The sequence below is a fragment of the Coenobita brevimanus genome, chromosome 80 (assembly GCF_032717465.1).
Source record: "Coenobita brevimanus isolate Jiangsu-jjx chromosome 80, ASM3271746v2, whole genome shotgun sequence".
Lineage (NCBI taxonomy): Eukaryota > Metazoa > Arthropoda > Malacostraca > Decapoda > Coenobitidae > Coenobita > Coenobita brevimanus.
The window spans coordinates 55,935,815-55,962,507 of NC_137033.1; the positions used below are offsets into that span (position 1 = coordinate 55,935,815).

Sequence of the window (26,693 nt, forward strand, 5' to 3'; positions counted from 1 at the left end):
CGCCGTTTTTTTTCTTTTTTGTGCGTGTTTTGCATGCCATCGGTTATCTTGAAAACAAAAATGGGATACTATTTTCGACTTAAATGTTTGACTTTGATAATTTTGGGCCTGAATAAAAGGGTCTGTCGTTAGCATGAATATAATATAGTTCCTAATTTCTCAGCCTGAACGTTAAGCGAGATAGGTTTTGTTGAGGTGGGTTACTACGAGCCAGAGATAATTGTCAGGCGGTAACCCGAATAAAATGTAGTGTTAATGTTAAGATATTGTAAGACAGTAGCGTAATAAGGATGACAGGATGCATGAAAGTTATGGTAGTTTTATGTAAGGGAGAAGGGGTGACTGTGAATAGAGGCGGTGATGAGCATGGAGGCTTTCAGAATGAAGGAGGCTGTATTAATTAGATATTCACGTGGCGGATATTAGAGAGGGAACATGTGCCCCACGATATTCCCAAAAGGACTGGGATGTTAGTTTTATGGATTTTTGGAAGAGATCAGGGGTGGATCCAGGAATTTTCGGTGGGGGGGTCTGATTCGCTGATTCAACCAAAGACTTGACGCGACATACTGATATTTCAATGTTGAAATTGCCTCTTTATTCAGTGATTCATGGCCGGTGGGGAGGGATGCATCCCCCCATCCCCCCCTGGATCCATCCCTGGAAGAGATGGAAATATCATGAGGCAGTAGGGAGGACCTGGTGATGTGGATGAATGAATTCTTCCCTGGTAGTCTCTGTGTATCATAAGTCTACTAAAAAAAAAAGTTACAGATCCTCCTCTTTGTGCTGCAAGCAGCATTGTACCTCGTACTGTACAGGGAGGAGGAAGGCAGGTTGTGTATCCGGCCCTCATTTCTCTCTGACTCATGTGCAAATGAGATTGCCGATCCATGGTTCGGATCATCCCACACTATATGAATGTAGGACACTTTGTCCATCAGTGATAATGATGACGATCATGTCCTTCAAAATTGTTATAATCAAGATGATGAAGATGGTAAGAATGCTTTTGGGTATGAAAAGAGAATAAAGTCGAGTTTGAGATCTAAAATAGAATATAATAAATATAAAACAATATGTTTGGTAAGATAAGCTGTTGTTTGTAACTTTAGTAAGCACTCAGTAAAAAGTGTCCCTAGTCAATGCTTAAAATATACTTTCTTTATATGGAGGTAAAGCCTCCACGTACCCCTCACTAGAGGACGTCTCTCATATGTTGAAGAATATCGTCTTCAAATATCAAGAATAATTTAATAGCATACCTCGCCGGACAAATGGGGCGATGAGAGGACGGGAGGTGAAGCATGCGGGTGACACTACCAGAAGATGAATGGATGTGAGGGGCACTGATGTGTTGGTGATCTGTCTGCCGTTTATGATGCTCGGAAATGTGGAAATGAAGAGTAGAAAGAAAGTGGGATAATGATTACGGGAGTGAGAAGAGTGCAGAAAATATATTTGTCATTATTTAGGGATTATCACACAGATAGACAGAAAGGAAATGTAACACATGTAAGGAACGAGAAGAGCTGAAAGGAAGTGGTGTTGGAAGTTATTTAGTAAAGGATGCGAAAAGTTGAGTGGAAGTGGGAAATAATCAGGGAAGTGGATATTATGCAAAGTTCGTCACCTGTTGGTATTATGCGATGAAAAAGATGCACAGAGAATTAATTCCTGAAAGGAAATGTAAAATACGACTGTAAGATGTTGAAGCCATGTCTGACCAGTATGCTGTAGGGCAGTGACTCATGTAGGAAAGAGAGTTGTTAGGAAGTGGAAAATGAATACGAGAGTGAACAGTGTACAAAAGTTCAGTCTCAGCTTTATTGAGAAGAACAGTGAGAGTTGAAAATTATTTAAAAATCAGTAGGAAATGATATTCTTGAGGGAACTGTGGGATGGAGGTGACGCGAAAAATGGAATGAATAACTATGGGAGAGACATTGTGAAAACCGCGATAATTATTGTGTATATTGTATTTTGGGATGAGCAAGGAGCGGTAGGAAGTATTCTGATGGCAGGAAGAAAGTAGGGGATTGACTACGAGAGCAGAAAGTTTATGAGAACACCGACATTTGAGGACATAATGGTACGAAGAGGGAAAGGATGGGAATAAGCTAAGAACCAGTAGGTAAAGCCCGGTATGAGTAAGAACTATAACTGTAGCAGTCTATATGGTATCCAGTGTAGGACCAAACTTTCTAGCACGGAGAGTGCTAGCCAACATTACCCCTCACCGTGGCAGCCAAGCATGAATAGTGATGGAATGTCTGTCATGGGAGTGGTACGTGTGAAAGTGTTACCATTGTAATGTCTACGTTATTGTATGTCAGTCTGTATTAACCGTCGGTATAAACTGGCATGGTGCGAATATGGCAGCATATGATGGGACATACTACCAGCACCAGTTTAGTGTCTACCACAGCTTCTATTTTGAGCCCAAGACTCACGAAATGCAGATCATGAGACAAGCATGTCACCAACAAGGCACCATAGATAACGTGTGTTATAATAATGCTGTATTCCTTGAAACTAGCGAATAACTGAATATACGGTAGCCAGTTTCGTGTGAAAACCATCACCTTAATTAAGTTCGTCGGGCGGTAGAAAAACTGCCCTAGAAAAAAAAAAAATTATAGTAATAATTGGTTTACTGGAGATAGTCATTAAACTTCTTCACTAAACGAGGTGACCTCAAAAGCTGAATGCGGTCATGTGAAGGTTGCATGAACTGAATAAATTAATGCAATAAATAAGTAAATACTCGTAGAGTTATCGTAGGGAAGAAAACTCCTTTAGTACGATGATGCCTATCTTTATTATGCATGAGATCTTCCAAGCATTTTATTCAGCTCTGAGGTGAGATTAGTTGAAGGAAAGGAATTTAAAAAATCTCTTGATCCTTTTTGGGAGAAGGATTTCGCTTGGATAAACAAAATCGTCTGTTTGCCAAAACATTATGGCCAAAGAATTTCCTCTCCTAAGGAAATCATCTTAAGCTGAATAAATCCGCTTGAAGTAGCAAGAATAGAACACGAGCGAAGTGATGGTAGTTGTTGTATTAAAGGTGAGAACTACACAAAGACTGGAGGTGAAGTGTTAAGCCGCAGTTCCCGGACATAAAATAATATGCCAGCAGCTGACGAAGGGATTAACAGATTGCTGACACTCTCACATCTGCCGGTAGGACTGAGGCTTAGTGAGTAAGTGTGAATAATACTGGATGCATGATTCTAGAGTGAGTATTATTGCTGAGAAGACGGATGTGGGGAAATACCACTGACTGAGAGTAAAGGAATGTTCAGAAAGTTTGGTGACGTATGTGGCTGTGGGCATTGTGTGGAGTACACTGACCGTATGTTTTTTTATATTCTTATGGGCTGCCAGACTTCATAACAGCGTTTTATTTAGGGATCTTTGAACGTTAGGCGAGCGCATCCATCGTTCACTCACTCAGTGTAGTACTAACTTCAGGTGCGTAATCATTGAATTATGAGTATAGTGATATACTGCCTCCAGAGAACATTACTTAGACCGGTAACCATAACACCAACAAAGGGATGCCTGGTGGTGTAGCTGGTTAAGGCAGTCAACCAGGTGAGGCCTATATGGGTTCACGTTCAAGTAAAGGATGGAGTTTAATGCTGACATAATGGCCTTCAGGGATATGTGAGGGTCCCCTTGCTATATATGTTTACTGATTAGCCTAGCCCCGGGGTCCTGCGCTCCTGATGGGGCAATACTGGAGTGAATGTTGATGGTGTGTAAATATTATCATCCATATAATAAAACAAAGTATCGAAAGTAATAATTTCTAAAAACTTAAGAGAACATAATACTGAAACGAAAGAATATCACACACACACACACACACACACACACACACACACACACACACACACACACACAGGTGCTTGTCGCAATAAGGAATTTACTCTTGCTACCGTCCCCTCAACACGACGATGCATCACTTTATTCTTGCTACTGCCAGACGATTTTATTCTATTTAGGAGAGATCCGCCGTAGTGAAAAGGTTAAGGCGATGCCAGGAGGGAACGAGACGACTGGCGCATTGGTTAGGTGCAATTAGATAATTGTCACAGAGAAAGTTTGTGTGTGTGTGTGTGTGTGTGTGTGAGAGAGAGAGAGAGAGAGAGAGAGAGAGAGATGGGGCAAGTATGTAAGTGGAGAGAGAGAGTGACAGGTTAATGGACCATTTTTCTCCTTTCCAATAGTTTGCGTTAAATTGTGTTTGCCTCCTCCTGTCTCCCTCCTCTTTTCCTCCCTCCTCGTCCTGCGTGTCTTCTCCTGATTATTCTCTTTTCTTTCTCCTCATATCTTTTTATGTTCTTCTCAGTCTCGTCTCTGCTCACTCCTCCTAGTACCCTTTTCATTCTCTCCTTACTTTTATCACCCCACTTCATCATCACATGGTCATACTCTCCTCATTCTGGTCTTGAACCTCCCATTCCTTTTCCTTCCTTCTTCTTGATATGGTGTTCTTAGTCTCCTCATTTTCTTCTTTTCACCGTTTCCTCCTCATCTATTGCTCAACCTCTCATTATTTCTTCTCCCCCTTCCCCTCTTGTCCTCGGTATTTCATTTTCTCCTGCTTACCTGTGTTCATTTTAGTCTTTCTCTTCCTCCCCGTCTTTTGTCCTTCTCCTGATTCTCTTCCTCTCTTTTCTGCCATTTCACCACATCCATTCATCTCAATTTTACAGGCTTCCCATTCCCTCATTCTTCTCAAACTCCTTCCTTTCATCCATACTCAGTCTCACCCTGGTGTCTCATACGCTCACTCCAACTAAGTCTTTGTTTTGTTTTGTATCTATTTTCTTACACCATTTCTCTCATCGCACATCCTCTCTCCGTTCACCTTTACCATGGCCTTTCTGTTCTTCATTTTCCATATCACGTCTACGCTGTCTACCCCTACTCTCCTGTCTCCATGGTCTTACTGTCCCTCGTTTTCAGTGCCTCCTTCCCCTCTCCCTGTACCAGCTACTAACACACTGTCCACTCCCCTCCCCCCCCAAATATCTTTCTAATTCCAAGCTTGTTTGTAACACTGTATCTTCCTTCGCACCTCATTCTACTCTTCTCTCATATTCTTCTGTTTGTCATATACTTCCTGTTCCACACTCCCTACACCTTTCCATACTGTACCACTTGCTGCCTCACAATCCACTGCTTCACGTTATTCTCCGACTTTCAAGTATGTCTCTGTATTGCATTTTTCTTAGTGCTTCACGTAACTATTTACCTCTATTCTATTTCCTTGCTCTTTCTATTTTTCATTCCCCATATCCCTTCCAATACCATTCTTCGCTTTTTCTTTTTCCTTCTTTCAAGCTTCTCTGCATACTCCATTTTCCTTCTTACGACTTGCTTTTCGCATCCTCACACATCTCATTCATTTCTTCCCAGTGTCGTTTCTTCATTTTCGTTATTTCCCCAGTAGTAATTTAACAGAGAAATAATATTAGTGATGACAATTAGCTAGACAAATAAAACCCGGGTAGCGAAAAATGTCTCTACTGAATGGTTTAGTTTGCTGAACAGGATTAGGCTCTGACCTGTACATAGTTAAATAGGCGTAAAGATCAAGTTACAATTTTTATCCTTGCGTACAAGAACACACACACACACACACACTCACTTGTTTGTCTAAGATGTGAGTCCGATTAAGCGCGTTACTAGGAAGGGTCGTATACACGTTGAGTCTGACACACACATGATATGCTTGTGTGTGCGTGTATATATATGTATATATATATATATATATATATATATATATATATATATATATATATATATATATATATATATATATATATATATATATATATATATATATATATATATATATATATATATATATATATTTATATATATATATATATATATATATATATATATATATATATATATATATATATATATATATATATATCTATATATATGATAACAGTGTGAGTTCCATTGCTGGACTAGAGAGTGAATGGTAGGTGGTGCCCTTCCTCATACTGGCCATGAACGAATCGGGAGGGAGTATCTTTAGCTACAGCAGCCCATGTGTAAGTCGAAGTTTTAAATTGAAATTTTGTATAGGCAGTGTATGTGTGTGTGTGTGTGTGTGTGTGTGTGTGTGTGTGTGTGTGTGTGTGTGTGTGTGTGTGTGTGTGTGTGTGTGTGTGTGTGTGTGTGTGTGTGCGCGCGCGCGCTTGCTCAAATTACGGTAAACATTTTGTGATGAAATGGATAATGAAGGCTGTAAGTGATTCGTCCAGTTCAAAAAGTCTCCTCAAAGCTAAATTAAAAGAGCTTGGAAGTAGCAGCAACAATGTAAAAGGTATACCATCAGACTAAAAGGGCAGGTAACAGGTCCTACGTAGCTGATTGCATTAAAAACGACAATCTCAGCCATATCGAATTTCACAATGGAACTCTCAGCATATTACTGATACTCTAACTCTTAAAGTGATGGACAGTTTCAGGTCAGTCTAAGCTCCAATTGTATACCACACTTCCAGTCCTTAAAGAAGTTATTTTTAGGTACAGAATTAAGCAGACGTCATTCCCGCTCACTGAATTTGTCCCCAGCAGAGTTCAAGGACCCCTGAGTCTGGTATTCGTCTGTATTACCCTCTTATATACCGGTATTTCATCACTCTCTCTCTCTCTCTCTCTCTCTCTCTCTCTCTCTCTCTCTCTCTCTCTCTCTCTCTCTCTCTCTCTCTCTCTCTCACTGTGTGTGTGTGTGTGTGCGCGTGTGTGTGTCCAGGAAAGGAGGATGTGTGTCTGCTAAATTAATGACTTCTCTGTGTTTTATACCTGGGGGGGGGAACAGTAAAAAAAAAAATGAAATACGTGAGAAAAGCTTGAAGTAAAATGTTTATAGAACTCTGTGAGATGGTATTCTGTAAGTATCTTTGTCATCTTGAACATATTTGTGAACATTTAAAGTATATGTGTTGTAGTAAGAGAAAATATGACGTGTATAATATTAGCATCATACACAGTGGTACATCTACATATTTACTTTCACTCTCATTGGTTATATCATGACATTAATTCAGCTTGCTTGAATTTACAACTTTACATGAAGTGCTTAATTTGCCGTAAACACCAGAAAAATACCCACACTAGGCAGGTAAATACATGCTTGTGATCAGTATGATGAATTTAGCCATTTCATTAGACTAAATATGGTTTTTGAAAGGGTCGAATAATTCCTGTTCTCCAGGATAGAAAGACCCTACTTCTCATGACCCAGAGGTTATTTAATAAGGATTTTGACGTCATATAAAATTAGTCGTAAAAAAATCCCTTCCATCTCAGTGCTGGTGGGTTCTTGTTTGAATAACACTGCTTTGTTTTCAAATCCACTCTGTGTCGGTAGGTGGTATGGTGTTGAAACCAGCTATCCAGGGAAGGGTGCATGGGCTGTTCATTATCCAATGCTAGCGTATCAGGAAGTTCTGAATGAAGCTGTACATCTCTTTCTGTCTCTACCCTCCTTTGTTTTATCTGAAACAACCCGAGCGCCCTCCGTCCCCCAAAAACAAATCAAAACATTATTCTTCTTCGTCTCATCCTTCTCCATACTAACCCCTTTCTTGCTTCTGCCCACAGAGGCGTCCATACAGATCCTGGATGAACGTGGTGTGGAGGTGAGTGAAAAGTTCTATCGTGCTGGATCAACGATGGAGCTGCAGTGTCGAGTGTCAGACGTGCCCACCACCACAGCCCTACACATCGCATGGTACCATCATGACCACAGACTTAATTACGACGACTCCCGCGGTGGTGTCAGGTGAGAGAGAGTTAGAGGAGCGGCACCATCAAGTTAGATGACGTCAGGTGGCATGAGCTGAGGTGGCCTAAGGTGGATTGGTGTTAGGTTGGGTATCATGAATTGGGAAGGCATAGGACAAGGTAGCATGTGGTATGAGGTGACTGGTGAGGTGATTAAGGTGAGAGATGGTGTAAGAGGTATAGGCATCAGGTGAAAGGAGGTGTCAGTAAAGAAGTTGCTTAAGGAGAATATTTGTATAATGTGAGCTAATGCATCGTGAGAGAATTGGTATTTTGACTGAGGTGTCATAAGATGAGAGATCAGACAAGAGAGTGCATAAAGTGGCAATTAGCATATTGCAAGAAGTAGTGCAGATGTGAATTGGTGTAAGGTGAGGGGCGTTTTAAAATGGAGAGGAGAGAATACTACATATGAAGCAGTAAGACAATAAGCTTGCTGATATTACTGTTTTTGTTGATGCGGTTCAAGGCTTATCCACACATCAACCTAGTAGACGGCAGAAAACTAGCCGTTTCAGCTGAATGTTCCCAGATCTATTGTTGAAGGTATATTGAAGGTTTGTCTGTGCCTGGGAAATTCGATCACCTAATTGTGATTTTCAGTATACATAGCATACCCCATCCTTGACCTTCACTCTACTCTTGGCTTCCAGTTTTCCCCACTCACACCATCCTATTTCTTCCCTTCCCCTTTACCTTCATCCCTCCCTTCCTTCTACCCCAGAGTGACTTGCTAGTAGAAATCGTATGTTAAGTGACTTACTAGAATAGGTCATAATATGACTACTAGCGAGTCGTCTAACATATTATGTTAGACGACTCGCTAGTAGCAGGTCGTACGTTAAGTGTCTCTCTAGAAGGTCGTATGTTAAGTGACTCGCTGGTACAAGTAGGTTGTATGTCAGACGCCTGACAAAATAGGAGTGCATTATTTAGTATTATTATTACTTTTATTATTATTATTTCTATTATTATTATTATTATTATGTGGTTGGTGGAGGCGCTCATCATCCACCCACTCGATGTAGTGCTGCTCTCGCGTGCCTGCCCTTTCCTCTCTTCTTTCATTCCTTCCTCTTCTGCCTTTCTTTCCTTCATTCTTTCTTCTTCCTTCTGTCTGCGGGTGGCTCTGCACTGAGTGACAAGTCAAATGGTTTCCTGTACACCAGGAAACCATTTACTACGCAGGGTGGTGACCATATAATCAAGTTATGGCGCTTGGTGGTTTAGTAGGTTATTAAGGCGCTTTAATCGGATTGAACCAGCGCAGGTTTATATCCAAGGGGTGATTGGGATTAATGCTCACGTAATGCCACTCAGGGATGAGCGAGGCTGGTCACTCAACTTAGAAGTCAGGACCAACTTGCTTAGCCCTGGGCGCCTACTCTCTTCATGGGGCAACAATGGAGTATATTGTGATGATATTATCATTACTATTATTATTATTATTATTATTATTATTATTATTATTATTATTATTATTGATCGCAGCTGTACAGCTGCTTTAGAAAATATCCAGCTTTACTTTCCCAATAAATTACGAAACAGTAGAAGGAACTATTGAAAATATTCTCCCTCCAAACCTCTCGTGTTCGTATATGCCTGATCGATTTATTAATACGGCGTAAAGAAAGTACTTTAATACAGTCTGTCAAATACATTATCCATTCAGAAATAATATGCCTAAGAGGGCGGGGGGGACAGCAACAACACCCATTTTGTGACCATTGATTCCCTATGTAAAGATTTCTTTCTTTTCTTTCCTTTCTTTTTCTTTTTTTTTTTTTTTTTTGAATGACTACGCAAATCGCCATCTGTGGAGCAGTTCGTCAGTCTGCAGTTTAACACACTGTAACCTTCAGAATCATATTATAGTTAGCACTGGAGGCTTCGTAGCATCCTGTCTTTGTGATATACATAATACATCTTCATATTGTCTTTTGTTATACATTTATAATATCGATATGATTTGTTTCTGTAAGGTACAAGAGAATTAGAAAGAATTGTCGGTATGGAAAATAAATCGCTTAGGAAGAGTGTCTACGAGATCTTGCTTTGCCACCCAGGATACAACCTTAGTCTTTTAAGGTCAGTGTTTCCACGCATTAAAAAGGAATGTATTTTTGAAGTAAGCATTCCTTCTTTCATTTTTTAATGGAAGCTAACACTATTGAATTTTAAACATGCACCAGAAACGGTCGAAGAACGCAGAATGATGAGAGATGGTGCGAGGTAAATTTGCTCAAAGAAAATTGTGAAAGCACTGAAGCAGGCAGGAAGGAGAGGGTGTGAAGCATAGATGTAATGGAATAAGACAGTGATAGATGCCAGTGCCAGCATTACGACGGCAGGCCAGAAGTTGGCAGAAATCAAATGTTGTGGTTGTTATTAAGTTTTGTGGGTTTTATGAAGTGCTGTGGTTGTTAGAAAGTTGGTTGGATGGTGGAAAGTACTCTTGGAAAAATAAATTAGAGTTATTGCTACTAAGTGGCATGGAGGGAAATACAGATTGATTTAGGAAAAAGAAAATGATGCTGGAATTACTGCACCAAGTCAGTCAGTAAGTCAGCCATCGTTATTTTATAGTGTTGCAGAACAGAAACCAATATATTTTCTATCTATCTATCTATTGCCAGACGCCTCAATCCCGTTTGGGGTGGCCACAAACAAATCGCCTCCAAGTCGCCCTGTCCCCCGCCATTTCACTCCCCTGCTCCCAACTCACACCCCCCTCTCTCATATACCTCTCCACCCCATCTCTCCATCTCATCCTCGGCCTCCCCCTCCCTCTTTCCCCTCCACCTCACTCACATACACTCTCTTCGTCAGTCTTTCACCCTCCATCCTCTCCACATGGCCAAACCACCTCAGTGTGTTCCTCATAACGCTTCCTATCACATCCACATCAACACCACAACGCTCCTTTATATCCTCATTCGTCAGCCTGTCTCTCCATGTGACTCCACAGGCTCCTCTTAAATAACTCATTTCCACGGCTCTCACTCTTGACTTGTGTCCTTCCAACAACGTCCAAGCTTCACTTCCGTACGTTAGAGTTGGTATCACAATACTGTCATGTAGTAACTTTTTCACTTCCATGCTCACTTCCCTGTTTCTTATCACTGCTTTCAAAGAACCAGCAACCTTTCTTCCCTGCTGTACCCTTTCAAGCACTTCACCCTCCAAACCTCCATCCTTACTCATCACACTACCCAAGTACTTAAACGTACTCACATTTTCCAATTCCTAACCATCCAACCTCGCTGTACATTCACTGACTTCACCTCTCTCAAAGACCATCACTTTACTTTTCCCTACATTCACCTTTAGATTCCGTTTCTTACACACTCTCTCAAACTCATCCACCAAGCCTTGCAGCTCCCCTTCGTCTTCACTCAACAACACAGTATCATCTGCAAACAACAGTACAGGGAGTTTCCAAACACTATCCTCTCTCACCAGGGCCACTCCAACATCCACTACCCTACCTTGTACCTCTTTTATTACCCCATCCATGTACAGATTGAACAACCATGGAGACATGGATGTGTCATGTCTCCAATATATTTTACCCTGTCAAATTCCCACAGATTCATTTCTCGAAAAGCCGCACTCGTTAATTAAAATGTGTCCTCCACCAATTTTGTTGTTATCATTGCAAACCCAGTCTCATCTGGACTTGAATCCAGTTGACTGCACGAAATTGGCCACTTTAATTGGGTGCAACCATGTTTTTTCTCTTTATTTAATTTTTTTTTCTTTTAAGGTTTGCTTGTGTTGTCATGGTGAGGTACATGAGGTGAGTAATTGTGTTGAAATGTGAGGCGTTGCATTATACTGAAGGCAAAGTGCATTGTCTGTGAGTTTATTTGTGTTGATCCTGAGAGAGGGAGGGGTGGTGGCTGCGTCGTGGTCTGGCAAGGCGCACTCATGTCTCTCTGGGAAGCTGGGGATTAATATCTGGTAAGGGTTTATAAAAGATGCTGATTGGCTGGAGGTTTTAGGTGCATATAGTGGCTGTATGTGTATGTATATTATGTTTGAGAAATGTGGTGGGTAGACGAAGAAGAGACGTTACTGACAGCCATTGTAGTGGTTAGGAATTGGTTTTTATTATAGTAGGGGATGATCGAGCATTGAGTTTGTGGATGGGAGAGATCTTAAGCTGAAACAATATATTATCGTAACCTTTATTCGTATGAGCCTTGAATGGGAGTACTTTTGTTTCCTGGTACAGATAATTTACTTGTGGTCTTCGTGCATTGTTATTATCCTAAAGTATTTGTTTTGCACAGTCTTTAAAGCTTTTTGCTAAAGTGGGGTTCTTGTATATTATTGTCAATCTAATAGACTGTTAGTAGGTTATTATCAGTGATTCCTTCTGATGTAAGGTATTGCCTGTGAGTGTTTTAAAAGGAATCGAGTTTTCGAGTTGCCTCAGCATTGATGTTGTTTGTATGCTAAGAAGAGATTATGTGTGTACCACAGTAAATCCAAGCATTTTGGGTTCCTCCCCTTTGGAAGAGAATATAGTAAGATATTGAGAGAACTTGATGGTTCTTGTCTGTCCTGAGTAAAGAGAGTAATGGTTGACTTGGTTAGTGAAACAGGCATTATACTTTGTCTAAGCCATTGTTCTAGTGAGTATAGGTTCTGTTGGAGCTGGCTTGCTGCTTATTGAGCTCTGGGGTGTTGCGAGGCTAATGTTAGGTCATCAGTACAGGACAACACTGTTACTGAAGGAGAGGAGTTGCTAGGTCGTTGAGGAATATATGAAATCCTGTACTGTACATATGATACGAGGAAAGGATATTTCATTATAAAAAAGGGGAGGGGAATTTTACTGAGGGGCTTCTTTGTTCTGTCCTTTGTTTTTGACGCAGGTAACTTAATAAGCTCCCTCATTTTACATTCAGTTATTTTGACAACCATAAGGCTTACCCTCTTCGCCCTTTTTACTCTTAGGATATAATTCCTGTCCTGATCTATATATCTCTTTTCTTTGTCCTTTCCACTGTCATTATTTTCCATTGTTCTTTCTCTCTCTCTCTCTCTCTCTCTCTCTCTCTCTCTCTACTCGTATATGTATGTATGTAATATATATATATATATATATATATATATATATATATATATATATATATATATATATATATATATATATATATATATCCCATTGGATCCCATTGTCCTCATTATTGGGCAGAACTGGGAATTTTCAGAAGTTAATAAAGTAGGGAACCCCTGGGTAGGGACCTTTGAGCTTCGCGACTATGAGCCGACAGGTGGAGGGCTGTACGCTTAGTACGGTACCCCCCCATCACAATGCCTCGCCCAGCAGCTCTGGGATCCGATGGGTTAAATATATATATATATATATATATATATATATATATATATATATATATATATATATATATATATATATATATATATATATATATTCACGTAGAGAGAGAGAGAGCTTTCTGTCAGTCTATCTATCCGTCTACCCATGTCAGTCACTTAGTCATTCTATCTGTCTGTTTACCTACCTACCCATCAATCTGTCTTCATATTCCCCTCACCATCCGCCCATCTATCCATCCTTTCCGCGTATCACTCCCACTCTCGGCCTCTCCCGCCATCTGCCTCTCCCCATTACCAGTCCCTCCCTCCTTGTCTTCCTCCGTTATACCATCACTGCCCCAGTACCTTACATTCACCATGTAATATTTTTTTTTTTATTCGATGAGTTCTAACTCCATTAATTTTTTTTTCTCTTCATTCTCACGCCACCTTTCAATTATCATTTTATTCCTTTCCTATTTTCTCACCATTCATTGTTTTAATGCCTTGTCACCATCGTTTTCGCCTTCCCATATGTTCATTTTTCTTTTCATTTTTTTTTCTTCTTTCCTCTTCACGGACTGTATATCCTTCATTATTTTTTCGTACAGTTTTGTGTTTCTTCGTTTTCTTCTCTGGGATCCTAATTTTTACATGGGATAGTATCTTTAGGAGCGGCCCGGTCAGTCAGTCACGCCCTATTGATTTTCACCCGCAAGATGGTTCATTCTAGCCAAGCCTCATTTAGTGTCATTTCAGCCTCAAAGAATTCAATCATGCCAAGTGCATAATTAAAGAAAACCATATGGCACGTCACTTAGCGAGGCCCATTTGGTTCTATGTATATATCTAGTACTTCAGTATTTGTTCAGTTTTCCTTCGTGTCTTCCCTCCATCATCCTCTTCCCTGCTTCTTTCGCCTCTTGATTCTTCTTGATTTTCTTCCCTTCCTCCTTCATCGTCATATTCTTTCACCTCTCTGTTCTTCTTGTTTTTCATTTCTTCTTCCTTCATCTTCTTCCTTCTTTCACCTCTCCATTCATCTTGATTGTCTTTCCTTTTTCCTTCATCGTCCTTCCTCACCTTTTTCCCTCACATACCTATTTTTTTTTTCTGAATTTTTATCTCTAACCTTCCATCATATTTTTCCATGCCCTATATTTTCCCTTCCTTCATTCATGGTCTTTCTTGCCCCTCATCCATTGTCATGTGCTGCTGCCTTATTCGTTTTCTCCATGTTTTCATGGTTTTCCTTCCTTCATCCTTTTCACTTCCTTCTTCACCTCTCCTTCATTCATTATGCCCTCTTTTTTCCTGTTATCTTTCTCATCCTTAACCTTTTTCATTCTTCTTATCATCTTTCTGCTTCTGATGTAATTATTTTTTTTTCCCTCATTTATCTTTCCCCTTCACCTCTGCCGCAACATCTGTCATTTATCTCCCGCCTCTTCCCCTGCCCACATTCAGTATTATCCCTTTATCTTTCTTATCCCGCTCTCGCCAGTCGCTCTGCCTCTCTCATGCTTCTTCCTCTTACACTCAAGGTCCTCGCTGTCACATCCCCTTCCCTCACACCCTTTCCCACACCGCTCTCCCAAACTCTCTAATTCTTCATGGTCCACTTTCTATTCTCCGCCCTGCCTCTCCCTCACCAGCACCCTCATTCACACATGTCCACCACCTTCATATCTTTCTCTGCTCATCCACAGCCGAGTCAGACTTCGCTTTGCCCTACCCACGCCCTCACCATCTCCCTCATCCTCACGTCTAAACATCATTAACCTTCTCCTTCACTACTGTCGTCAGCCATCCTCACCATTCCTGTCTCCCATCTGCATTAATCTCCCTCACCAGTCTCCTTGCATCTCTCCCTCACCCTTTCCCATCTTACTGTCCCTGCCTACCACTCACACTCTTACTTACTTCCACATCCATTGTTTGTGTTTCCCTCATCCACACCCACACTGTAACCAATCTCTACTCCATTCTCTGCCCTCTTCACCACTCTCCGCCCCCTCACCACTCTTTTTACCTCTACGCCATTCTCTGCCCTCTTCACCACTCTCTGCCCTCTTCACCACTCTCCGCCCTCTCACCACTCTCAGCCCCTTCACCACTTTAAGCCACCTCACCACTTATCCTGCCCCTTAACAACACTCCCTGTCCCCCTTCAATTCACTGGTCTTCTCATCTTTTTCTCCACCACCTATACCCTCCTTCACCGCCCCCTCTCCCTACCTCGCTCACCACTCTCTCCCTGTCTCCCTAACCTAATTTCCCTGCCTCCCTCACCACTCTCCCTTTACTCCACAGTCCTTTGACTCCCTGTACCTAAACCGATCCCTCTCGCCTGCGTGACAGTGTATTAGTCTCTTATCCTACTCCTTCATCCCATACCATCCTGTATGTATCCTTTTCCTCTCCCCCTCCACCATCTTCACGCGATCCAGGTACCTATCCTTTGCCTTTACTGTTTTGTGTCCCTTGCCTGCTTTGCGTTTGCCATGTACAGGAGACAGTATAAAAGTTTATCCCCATCAGTCAGAGTGGTTTGAGCATTTTGATCTGGTAATACTGTAAGAAGTAGAGTTGATTGGCATAGCCTAAATGGCTTATATTTACGATGTGTGATCACAATTAAGAATGTATGGCCAAGAGGTAATAGTAACGTGCAGTAGGTGGGATGATAATTTTACTGAGAATTTCCTGAGAACGGACGCACAAAAATGACGGTATTTATTGGTGTTGCCAGGGAATATTATAACGATAAAACATTTTTGAATATTTTCAGCACTGAGGATAAAGTGATCAGACAGTACTAATTACGATGGCAATTAACCACTGAACTTCCAGAGTTATCCGTCACTGTGTCATTAGTTATCGTTAAGAAGTGGGTCATCATTTATGTTGGCAGCTGTACATCACACCCAGGCTTTGGTAACCTTGTTTCTGTCCCTTGGTGCACAGCCTGAAGACTGAGCTGCGAGGGTCTGTGGCACGGTCGTGGCTGCGAGTGAGTAACGCGGCGAAGGCAGACTCGGGCACCTACTACTGTAATGTTACTAACCTGGCCTCTACCAACGTTACCATCCATGTCGTCACAGGTGAGAGAGAGAGAGAGAGAGAGAGAGAGAGAGAGAGAGAGAGAGAGAGAGAGAGAGAGAGAGAGAGAGAGAGAGAGTTATATCAAAATGATTTGTATTTATGTTTTATATAAGTATAGAAATCCATTTTATGAAACCTATGAAGAGGTGTGGATAACACCATCAATCTAACTATATATCTAGGCTGCTTCCCCCAAAGAAAGGGAGGTAGCCATGACAGGACGACACACTCCTAATTTACTCATCCAAACACACATGTATTCGTATCTTAGCCCCAAGGGGTGAAGGGACAGATCCTGACCGCACCAAACCACACAAGGTTCAACTGCATAGTGCAGTCAGTGTCATCTGCAGTAGGGTCCGACAGCAGAGCTGGTTTACCTCTGTCACATCATAATGGACCGATCCCCTTACCCTCACCTGACCTGATCAGCTGATCAGACCAAATACGGGAGAATATCCCTTTGGCCCCGCGTCACCATTTATTCATTCACAGTGTCACTCCAATCATTCCTATCACGTGCAGCCACTCTTCCTTGCTCAACAGACATCCCTCTCGCATCTAATGCTCTCTTCACACTGTCCATCCATCCTATTTGTGGTTTTCCTCTCAGCCTTACACCTCTCACATGTGATCCATATATCTTTTTCACCAATCGCTCATCATCCATTCTCTCCATATGCCCAAACCATAGCGACACTCTCTGCTCAATTTCTCCGGCATAACTCCAGTTCTCCTTCGCACTTCATCATTTCTCACTCGATCCATACGCGGGTGTAGCAGAGAGGAAAAGTTTGAATGTAATGGAAATGAGGTGTTTTAGGAGTGGATAACACAATGCCACAGAACCATAGGAACTAGGTCAAGGCAGCAAAAGGACATGTAACCCTATCCTTATAGTGTTCTTCTTTTGTCATGTCATATTATAATGCATTGTGTGAAGGAGTAGTAGTTCTATGATAATCATGTCATTATTTTTTTTAATGCACTTATGCTTAAGCAAGAATTATATAATAATGCTGCTTACTTCAGTAAAGATGTGCTTATACCGCCTTAACCTACTCCTATGGCTTTTGACACAGTGTTATCCATATGGCTTCATATATTTCATAATTAAATAAATGGATAGTTATATAAATAGACAGATAAACATATAAACAAGTGAATAGGTAGATAGATGAATAGATATACGTACATTGACAAATATACACGTACATTGATAGATATATTAGATGCACACCTACATAGATATACATGTACTACTTAGATGTAGATGTACATGGGTAGATACACATACATAGATAGATAGATATACACGCACATAGATAGATAGAGAGATAGACAGATAGATATACATGTACATAGACAGAGAGATATAGAAAATGTTTCATTGATTTATAAGCGTCTGTGCTTGGGAGTTAAGGCTTCTGCATTGTCTTCAATTTTGAAGATCGTCTCAGTAGTGAAGGGGTTATTAAAGGCTCTGATGACCCCTTCCCGTTCACAAAGTCTCTCTCAACCGGAAAAAATATATATGTAGACAGTACCAAGAAGGAGCCATCATAGTGCACCATTGCCACCCTACACTGTGGCAGCAGTATATAATGTCTGCCTTGCCCTGTGATTTTTACCCAAATCAAACTCGGCTTACTTCAGCTTTGCCTGATCTTCAGTGTTTCCAACATGTTTGCTGCAGCTTGAATCAGGTGTTCAAGTTGACCCTGCCCTGTGACACTGACCCTTGACCTGTTGTGATGCTGACTCTTGACCTGTTGTGACACTAACCCTTGACCTGTTGTGGCACTGGCCCTTTACATGCTGATTGACCTGTTAACACAGACCCTTGATCTGTTGTGACACTGACCCTTGACCTGTCGTGACACTGACCCTTTACATTTTGTGACACAGACCTTTGACCTGTTGTGACACTGACCCTTGACGTGTTGTGACATTGACCCTTGACCAGTTGTGGCACAGACCTTTGACCTGTTGTGACACTGACCCTTGATCTTTGTAGCAGTGACCCTTAATCATCCTTTCATGACTCAGCTCTTCCACTTAATTTGGTCCAGTTGGGATAAAGACTATGTGAGTTGACCTTACCTTTGACCTTTTTTGTTGATATTGCACCACCTATGACATATAATCTTTTTCGGCCAACTTTTAAGCCTCATTCTTACTGGAGAATTGTGTGTGTGTGTATGTGTGTGTGTGTGTGTGTATGTGTGTGTGTGTGTGTGTGTGTGTGTGTGTGTGTGTGTGTGTGTGTGTGTGTGTGTGTGTGTGTGTGTGTGTGTGTGTGTGTGTGTGTGTGTGTGTGTGTGTGTGTGAAAATGCAAAATAATGGATTACTGTATACTATTTTAGAAGGAGGTTGCCCTAGAAAAGAATTTGGAGAAATCGGCTGCTTAGCTGACCATTTTCAGAGTTATGGTGTTTTGTTTTAGCTACTTTAGGGATGATTTGGGTACAGTTGAAAATCAAAGACCAAGGTTAGGTGGTTATTAAACCATAAAACCACTGTATTTGTCAGTAAGAAAGGATTTCGTTAGAGCTAACGGGCGTGACGGTGTTATCCCTAGAAGAGTGTTTACCAAGACTCTGACAGGTATCATTCCAAATGAGATCCACATCAGTGTCAAATCTACTCAGAGGAGGAGTGATATCGAAAATTAATCTTTAACAGTGGTGGCAAGTTCATATTTAAGAGAGATGTCTTTCGTGTTAGAGTTGGGTGTAAGGAGTATTGTAATGATAGTGTGTCAGAATCAGTTTGTCATCAGTACAAACGACAGAGTGAAAAGATATGCAAGGATATGAAACGATGTACTATTGTATTATGATCTACTTTAACTCTTTAAGTGTGTGCCATGTTTGGTTTTCGAACGCCAGACTCAAGATATATGCAAATCAGGAAAAGAAAACGCTGTCAGAAAATTACGGTAAGGAGATGTGCAATATTGGGGGAACTGTGAAAAGAGACTTGTGCAAGTGAATGCGAGAGATAGTGTTAAAGAAGCTGATTTGTGTGTGGGGGGGGAAGGGGGGCGTGGCAGGTGGAGGTGGAGGATAGTAACATTATAACGAGTCCCTGGTGTTGGGGATAAACAACATTGCTCCCGTAATCCCTGCAAGCCTAAGAGGCACGAAGGGGAGGATGGCAGTGATTAGGGATCCCCCGCCATCTGTTTTTAATCCCTGGCAAGATTCAGAGACCCTCAGATCTCGGCTCCGTACCTACTGGCTCAGACAAAATCTGCTTGTCTGTCTATCTGACTGTCTTTGTCAGATCCATTAATCCTGGATGGGGTGTCCATGAGCATATTACCTCTATATTACCCCATCCTCTACCATCAGGATGCCTTCCAACTCACACCACCCCTGCATATACAGTATACCTCACTGCCAGTCCCACAGTCTCATCCTTGGCTTCCCCCTTCCAGTCCATCTCATTCACATGCTAGGCAGTCTCTTAGTCTCTCCACATGGCCACACCACATCAGGATATATCGTACTTCAAACAGTTTTCAACATACCCCCATCAACATCACAACGCTCCTGAACTTCCTCATTTGTGTGTCAGTCTCTTCAAGTAACTCCGCATGGTCCTTTCCAGTAGCTTATTTCAACTCCTTTCATTCTCGACTTGAATCCACGAAAAATTTCCTGATCATCATATAAATGTTTGCTCATTTTACCGTGCATGCTGTTTATCAGCTGTCTCTCTTTATCTCATTTTTCTCGGATTTTTCGATAATATCTCATTCTTTCCTTAAGTGGGAAAGGAAGGTCGAGACGATTGAGAAAGAGAGAGAGAAAGAGAGAGAGAGAGAGAGAGAGAGAGAGAGAGAGAGAGAGAGATCAGTGTTGATTGATGTCAGTGAGCAATGTGACAGTGGTTCAGTGGCTGCATTAGGTGTAAGTGATGCGTGGTGGTAGTGGTGGTGGGTCTGGTAGTGGTTGTGGCAGTGATGAGTGGTGTTAGTTGGTAAGAGGTGTGGTTAAGTATTGATTAGTAGTTGAAGGTAATGGTGAGAGGTTAGAAGTGATGTCTACTCGTAGTGGTAGTGGTAATGATTGGTGGTAACAGTACATGAGGTGTGAGTAGTACTGTTAGGTGGTAGTGTGTGTGTGTGTGTGTGTGTGTGTGTTATTGGTGGTATTGGCTGGTGATTAAGGGAAAGGCTGGGTATTGGTCAGTGGTATGTGTAAGGTTTACGGGTCGAGCCAGATAGATTGCCAGACCTCAAGTCTTGTGTTGCTTCTTTGTAGGGTTTAAGTCCTTCAGGTGCTCGTCACAGCCTGTCAAGTGAACGCTGAAATAATTCCAGTGTTTAACCATTTCATATACTTCTTACTTCAAGGTTACTACCGGTATTACAATCATGCAGTAAGGCTTTGTATCGTGCTAAATATTACTCTTCTCATTTTCTAAGTGTACTGTATTAGCAGCTGTGCCTGGTTGTGTGGGTTGAAACTTACTGACTCACCTTGGCACTGGAGGTACAGTGCATTGTACTGCATTGGAAGAGTTGGTGTGTTCCTGAAGGACAAAGCATGCTGATATGTTGCCATCATGTGTGCAGCAAAAGTTAGTATATTATCGGAGACACAGTCGTTGGGATATTTATGTATATTGTATTACGTTGAAAGATTTAGTGGGTTCTTGAAAGACAAAGCTTGCTGACTTTTAACCATCATGTTTTCAGCAAAAATTAATATATTATCGGACACGGACTTCTGTGGCTAATTTATTTATATATTAGACAATTCTGAACGTGCTTCCTTGCTTTACAGTAGTTCCCAGGCCTAGTCCACATCTTGGAGAGTTGTCAGTGAATATGTTGTGGTGGACGTTTGTGAAGAAGCAAATGACTCATTCTTTGATACAGTTCTGTTTATCTTGGTCCAGTAATTTGACATACTGATGACTTGGGATATACACTGATGTATGACAGTGGTGGTACTAGTGTGGTGTGGGTGAGATTGGGTGCAGTCTGATTTTGTAACACCAAGCGTCCATGTTTCACAACCACATGAATATTGACTGAGAGGCCAAGTGACAGCAGACGGTGGGGGGGGGGGGATAAGTGCCTGAAAACACGGGAGAGCGATGAGGTAGAGGAAATAGACGCTGCTTATAATGAATGAAGAGAGTGAAATTATGATTAATGAAGGTGAAGGCTGGTTATGGTGAATGATGCGATCCTGTTATGAGGGAAGGGTCTGACTGTGGCGATGATATGTGTGATAATAATGACGATGTGTGTCCCGTGTAGAGACTTCGTTAATGGGACCCAGCAGTGTGTGTATCTACCACAGCCATGATTATTGTTCGCAGGGTACATATTGTGATAGGTTAATATAGCTAAGTATACCGTGGATATAAGACTATATTAATTGTGATTTATCGTTTATATGCAGTAGACACGCAGCATTCGTTTAGTAATACACCCAGTCACCCAGGTCATTCCTATTCACCACTAATACAAGGGTTAACCAGTACTCTCATTCTTTCATGTGCACAACTTGCCTTCTGAAGCTGTCTTCCTTAGTGTGCCTTTCCCATTGCCAGTGACCTCCAGTCAGTTAAAGGCATAATGTCCAGGAATCTCGATGTGTCTGGACCAGATTGACTTTTTCTTTCGTTTTCATTGAGAGGGACAAATTTTGCATGCTTTTAATCTTTGGTTCTTTCTTTATTTCCGCTTAAAAATCCATGACTCATGTCATGGTCAGTTGGGATACTACCTCCAGGTAGACACGAGACGAAAATATTAATTGGTGCAGCCGTCAAAAGGGGGGGGGGGAAGCCTTTCTCTAGGGCTCTGGTGGATATGAATAAGAGCGTAGTCTTCAGACTCATAGGGATCTATTAAACTGATGTCTTAGGCTTTGCAACTTCCAACATAGTGCTGTTTTGTGTTATCTTGATTATCAAAACTTACCAACAACAGTTGGTGGTAGGTGGTGGCGACCATCATCCACACACTTGACGTAGTGCTGCCTTCTTCTTCCTTAGCCTTTATCATTCTTTTTCTGTGCCTGCCATCCTCTCTTCCCATTTTCCCCATCTTTCCTGTCACTTCCTATTGTTCTTCTTTCCATTACAGGTGGCTTTACATTGAGTGACAAACCAAATGGTTTCCTGTAAGCCAAGAAACCATATACAACGCTGGGTGGTAACCAAATAACCAACCCATACGTGCTCCCTACGTGTCAGCAAGTGGGTTGGTGGAGGGTTAGTGCCCCTCCCCGTAAAACAAATAACTCAAAGTCAAATGGCCACCCCTTACGGGATTATGGCGTCTGGCAAAAGATAGATAGACAAAGTCAGTGTTTACACTCAGATCACAGGGTGGCATTTATGTATACCAAATACTTCACCCATGTTTCATGATGTTCAGTGCTGTAAGTGGAGCAGTGTTTGTATTTTTTGTTTATTTAATTATTTATTTATTTATGACTACATACACTTTGATGGTATAAGTTGTGTTGGTGGGGTGCCAGCTGCCTCCTGACCCTCACTACACCTCACTCCCTACCTCCACCACCATCTCTCACACCACCACTCCTTGTCTCCCTCTGGTCTTGCTGCTCAGGGGCCCCAAACGTCCCTCCTCGTCTTCGTACTGAAGGTGTTAACTTGTTCAGTATGATATTGTCTTTACCATTTAATCTTTCTATCGCCAGACGATTTTGTTTAGCAGAGGAAAGAATCGTATAGAACTGAAAGAGAGGGAAAAAAAAAGTCCTCATTAACTCGTTCACGACGAGGGATCCTTTTCATGTAAAAGAAATCGTTCGATGGAAGAAAAAAAAAAAAAAAAAAAAACATGTCCTCGGGCTACAGGGAATTACGAAAGCTGTATATAAACCTTTCAGTCCGGAAAATCTCTCCTAAGCTGAATAAAACTCTCTGGAGACAGCAGATATAGTGTGAGACGAGGCGCAGTGTCGTGGTGTGTGGTCAGATGTCGCTTGTGGTGTGAGGTAGAGTGTGCTTTGAGGAAAAGACGTCGTCATATACAGTGCTTTATTCATTAACCTCGTCCCCCTTCTCTCCCCTCCACAACACCCCCACCACCACCACTTCCACCACCACCCTCTGCTGTGCTTTGATTACATCCCTTCACTGACTCAGTGATGTGCACTGCCCGCTTCCGCAGTACACAAGTTAACATTGTATCACTAGTCTCTGATAAGATTAATATAATTGCCTGGAGGAAGCAAGACATTTTATAAAATTGATAAGCAAGACATTCTTTATAATTAATGTCGTTTGCTGGTAAAATAGCATTCCGTTCTCTATATGTTCACCGAGCCTAGTTTTACACCCAGATTCAGAGCACCGTAAATCCAAAGGCGTTATATCCAATGAGCCATCGTGACTCCTAAATTAGCAGTGTTCTTTAACTACTAGCTTTATCCAACCATGTAACTACAAAAGAACTTTCCTAAACTGCCACAATATTCTAAAGTAAGCATTGGTAAAATACAAAAATCCATCGTAAAGAAAAGATCAATGCCTTATCCAAGTAAAGCCTTTTGGTATTAGTCAAAACATATTATCATGCCGAAAGCTACCAGCGATGGAAGAGAGTTTGAGTCATAACAATGGTATGTATTCCACGCTGGTCGCATAACATTTAACAGCAACCAGTATTTCATTCATATTTTAATGAGTTGTATTCATGCAGGCATCAGAGACTTCGAAGTACTTCTCTCGGGTCTTTTTTATTCCCATACTGTTGCTTCATATTCTCATTTAACAGGCTTCAACATGGCACATAATTTTCTTACATTCACGAGCAGAATATTTTGTTTACGAGTGGCCATAACATCTCACTAGCAAAGTAGCGAGTTAGCCGAGAGTCCCGTTTTTACCTAATCCGTAGGTTTGGCACACCACTCGTCGCTCAGTCTGATAACGTCGCAATAGGCCGTTCTCCCTCCTTTTGTATTTATGATTAACCAGCGGTCAGTAGGTGGGTGGCTTTAGAAATTTCATATTAGTGTGCAGGAGAGTCGGGACAGGAACTCTACAATTCAGGGTGCGGCTATCACTCACGTCCCAGTGAAACTGATACATTAAACATAGTCTATTTACAACTGTACATAGTCTATTTACAACTGTAGCAGAAGCTATCAGAACTGCTATCACTTTCATAGTCACTAGAATAATGTCCATATTGAGTGCATTCCTGTATAACCCTGACAGTGTAGCAGGCTTACCCAAAGCAGCTGCCAAAGTCTTCAGTCATGATGCAGTGCCAGAGTACGACAAAGCTTTGATGTATTATGGAGAAGCAGAGCTCGGAACTTTAAATATGTTGAAATAGACCACCATTTGACAAAAATAAAATAATGTAAAGTTGGAAAAATTTTAACTCAGTGGAGCCATCTAAAATCTCTTCTGGTTAGAGAATTTCAAGATAAGTATATTTATGTGGACAACTATGCTGGCAAAACAATCCTGTAAGGATGATTTCAGAGACTACCTGCACCGTGTGCATAAACATTTGTTATATATTGCTAGTAAGTGCTGCTTGGCGTGAGCGAGTGATTTCAGCACAAATCCGGGAGGAATCAGTTGTATGTACGGTATACAAAACGCCTGAAAATCTCATCATAATATCTGCTTATAGACCTGCGCCAAAAGACTCAGACCCCCAGAATGCTGCCAGTCGTTGAATAGAATCTGCTAGCAGCTAGACCAATGAACAGATGAGCTGAACACCGAATTTGAAGAGTATCATAAGGCTTCATTATTTATCTTTACGTTTATGAAATATTCTTTCATTTCTTTTATGCCAAATAACCAGATTAGCCAAGTTCTGTATTTTGACCAGTGCTAGCAAGTAATGTAATGCATTTTGAGAAAATTTAACTGATATTTATTTTTTTTCATAGTCCAGTGACAGTGACTTGATGCAATACTGAATTAGTTATTATAAATTTGAGATGTGTTACAAACACACTAGAGAAACAACTTTGCATGTTTTTTTTTTTTATTATTTTCAGTGAGCATCGGAAAATATTAAATACAACTTTGGAAATAATGTAAAAAAGTTCATATAAAGACATTTTATGAAAGCCAACACATTTCCTATCTAGCTGGTAATTTTTTTTTTTTTTTTTTTTTTTTTTTTTTTTTTCCTGCCCATTAAATCTTGGGAAGTACTAGTCAGTGACTCGTAAGCCTAATATATTTCTCATACCCGTGTAAAATTCATATCTTTTTTTTTATCAACATACTTTACTCCAGTTATATGAGGATAATAAAAGTGAAGAAGACAAAATAGATCGCTAAGGAAAGTATTATAAAATAGTCTTATTCAACAAGAAATCCTGTTATCAACGTTTCCATGCCGTTACATGACCGATATTATCAACACTTCCATGCCGTGCCGTTACATGGTCGAATGGTAGGTGTGTATGTGCATGTATACCTGTATACTGTATGTACGTACGGCGTGCCTGTATAGCTCCCCGCCACGACCCTTCCCCACATCAGTCGGACCGGCTTCGTGATGGATGTGGATGTGGGGTGCTGTTCCCAGGGTCCCCCCCCCCCCGCCTCTCCTTCCCCCAGCCTCCCTCCTGCCCCTTTCCCTCACCTCGGAAATCCATTACTTCCAAAATATGGACTCTTAATTAACAACTAAAGGCCCGTCTGTTGGCTGTTTTTCAGTGAGCTTTTAATTACGTAACGAGCTTGGTGAAGGCCTTTGAGTGTGTGTGTGTGTGTGTGTGTGTGTGTGTGTGTGTGTGTGTGTGTGTGTGTGTGTGTCTTACTATCATTATCACCAATGTTATCGTAATCACACTATCATCACCTTTATCACTCACTGTTTTCATGCCGTACGAATATTATATTATTATTATTATTAAAAAAAAATTTATTGTTAAGAATATTGTAGATGTTTTTATTTCATCATCATCATCATCATCATCATCATCATCATTAGCAGCAGCAGCAGCAGCAGCAGCAGCATCGATACAGCCTCGAACATCCACATATTAACCCACATATTAACCCAGTAGACCAAGATAGCTCAAAATGAATTTGTCTCAGTTTTCTGTCCTCTTTAGTTTTCTTTCTCTGATAGAGACAAAGTTTGTCACGATTACATAAAAAAATGCTTTTGTAAATTTTAGCACTAAGTTACAAATGCCTGATACGACAGAATGGCATTACATAACGTATAGACACAGTATCCACTTTCGGTAGGAATCCAGAGCATAGAAAGCAAAGCCATCAAAAGAGAAAGCCAGTGAATTAAAAAACGGACTACTACAGGTTGTACAACAGGAAGGAATACATAAGTATAACATGTAGTAACCAGCGGCAAAAAGGACTAAAAGAGATTACAGTCTCCTGGAGGCGACCGCAGCACAACAACAGCAGGAGGCAATTCTGCCCCAGACAAGGA

At 41.2% G+C, this 26,693-nt stretch overlaps 1 protein-coding gene across 1 annotated transcript in view; it reads left to right on the top strand.

Moving 5' to 3' along the window:
• The window catches only part of LOC145409362 (lachesin-like), a 191,723-nt gene that overhangs the window by 152,230 nt on the left and 12,800 nt on the right, over positions 1–26,693 (top strand). The window contains exons 4-5 of the mRNA XM_080279831.1: positions 7,642–7,822; positions 16,120–16,256. Coding sequence (XP_080135957.1) covers positions 7,642–7,822; positions 16,120–16,256 — 318 coding nt within the window. The remainder of the gene's footprint in view (positions 1–7,641; positions 7,823–16,119; positions 16,257–26,693) is intronic.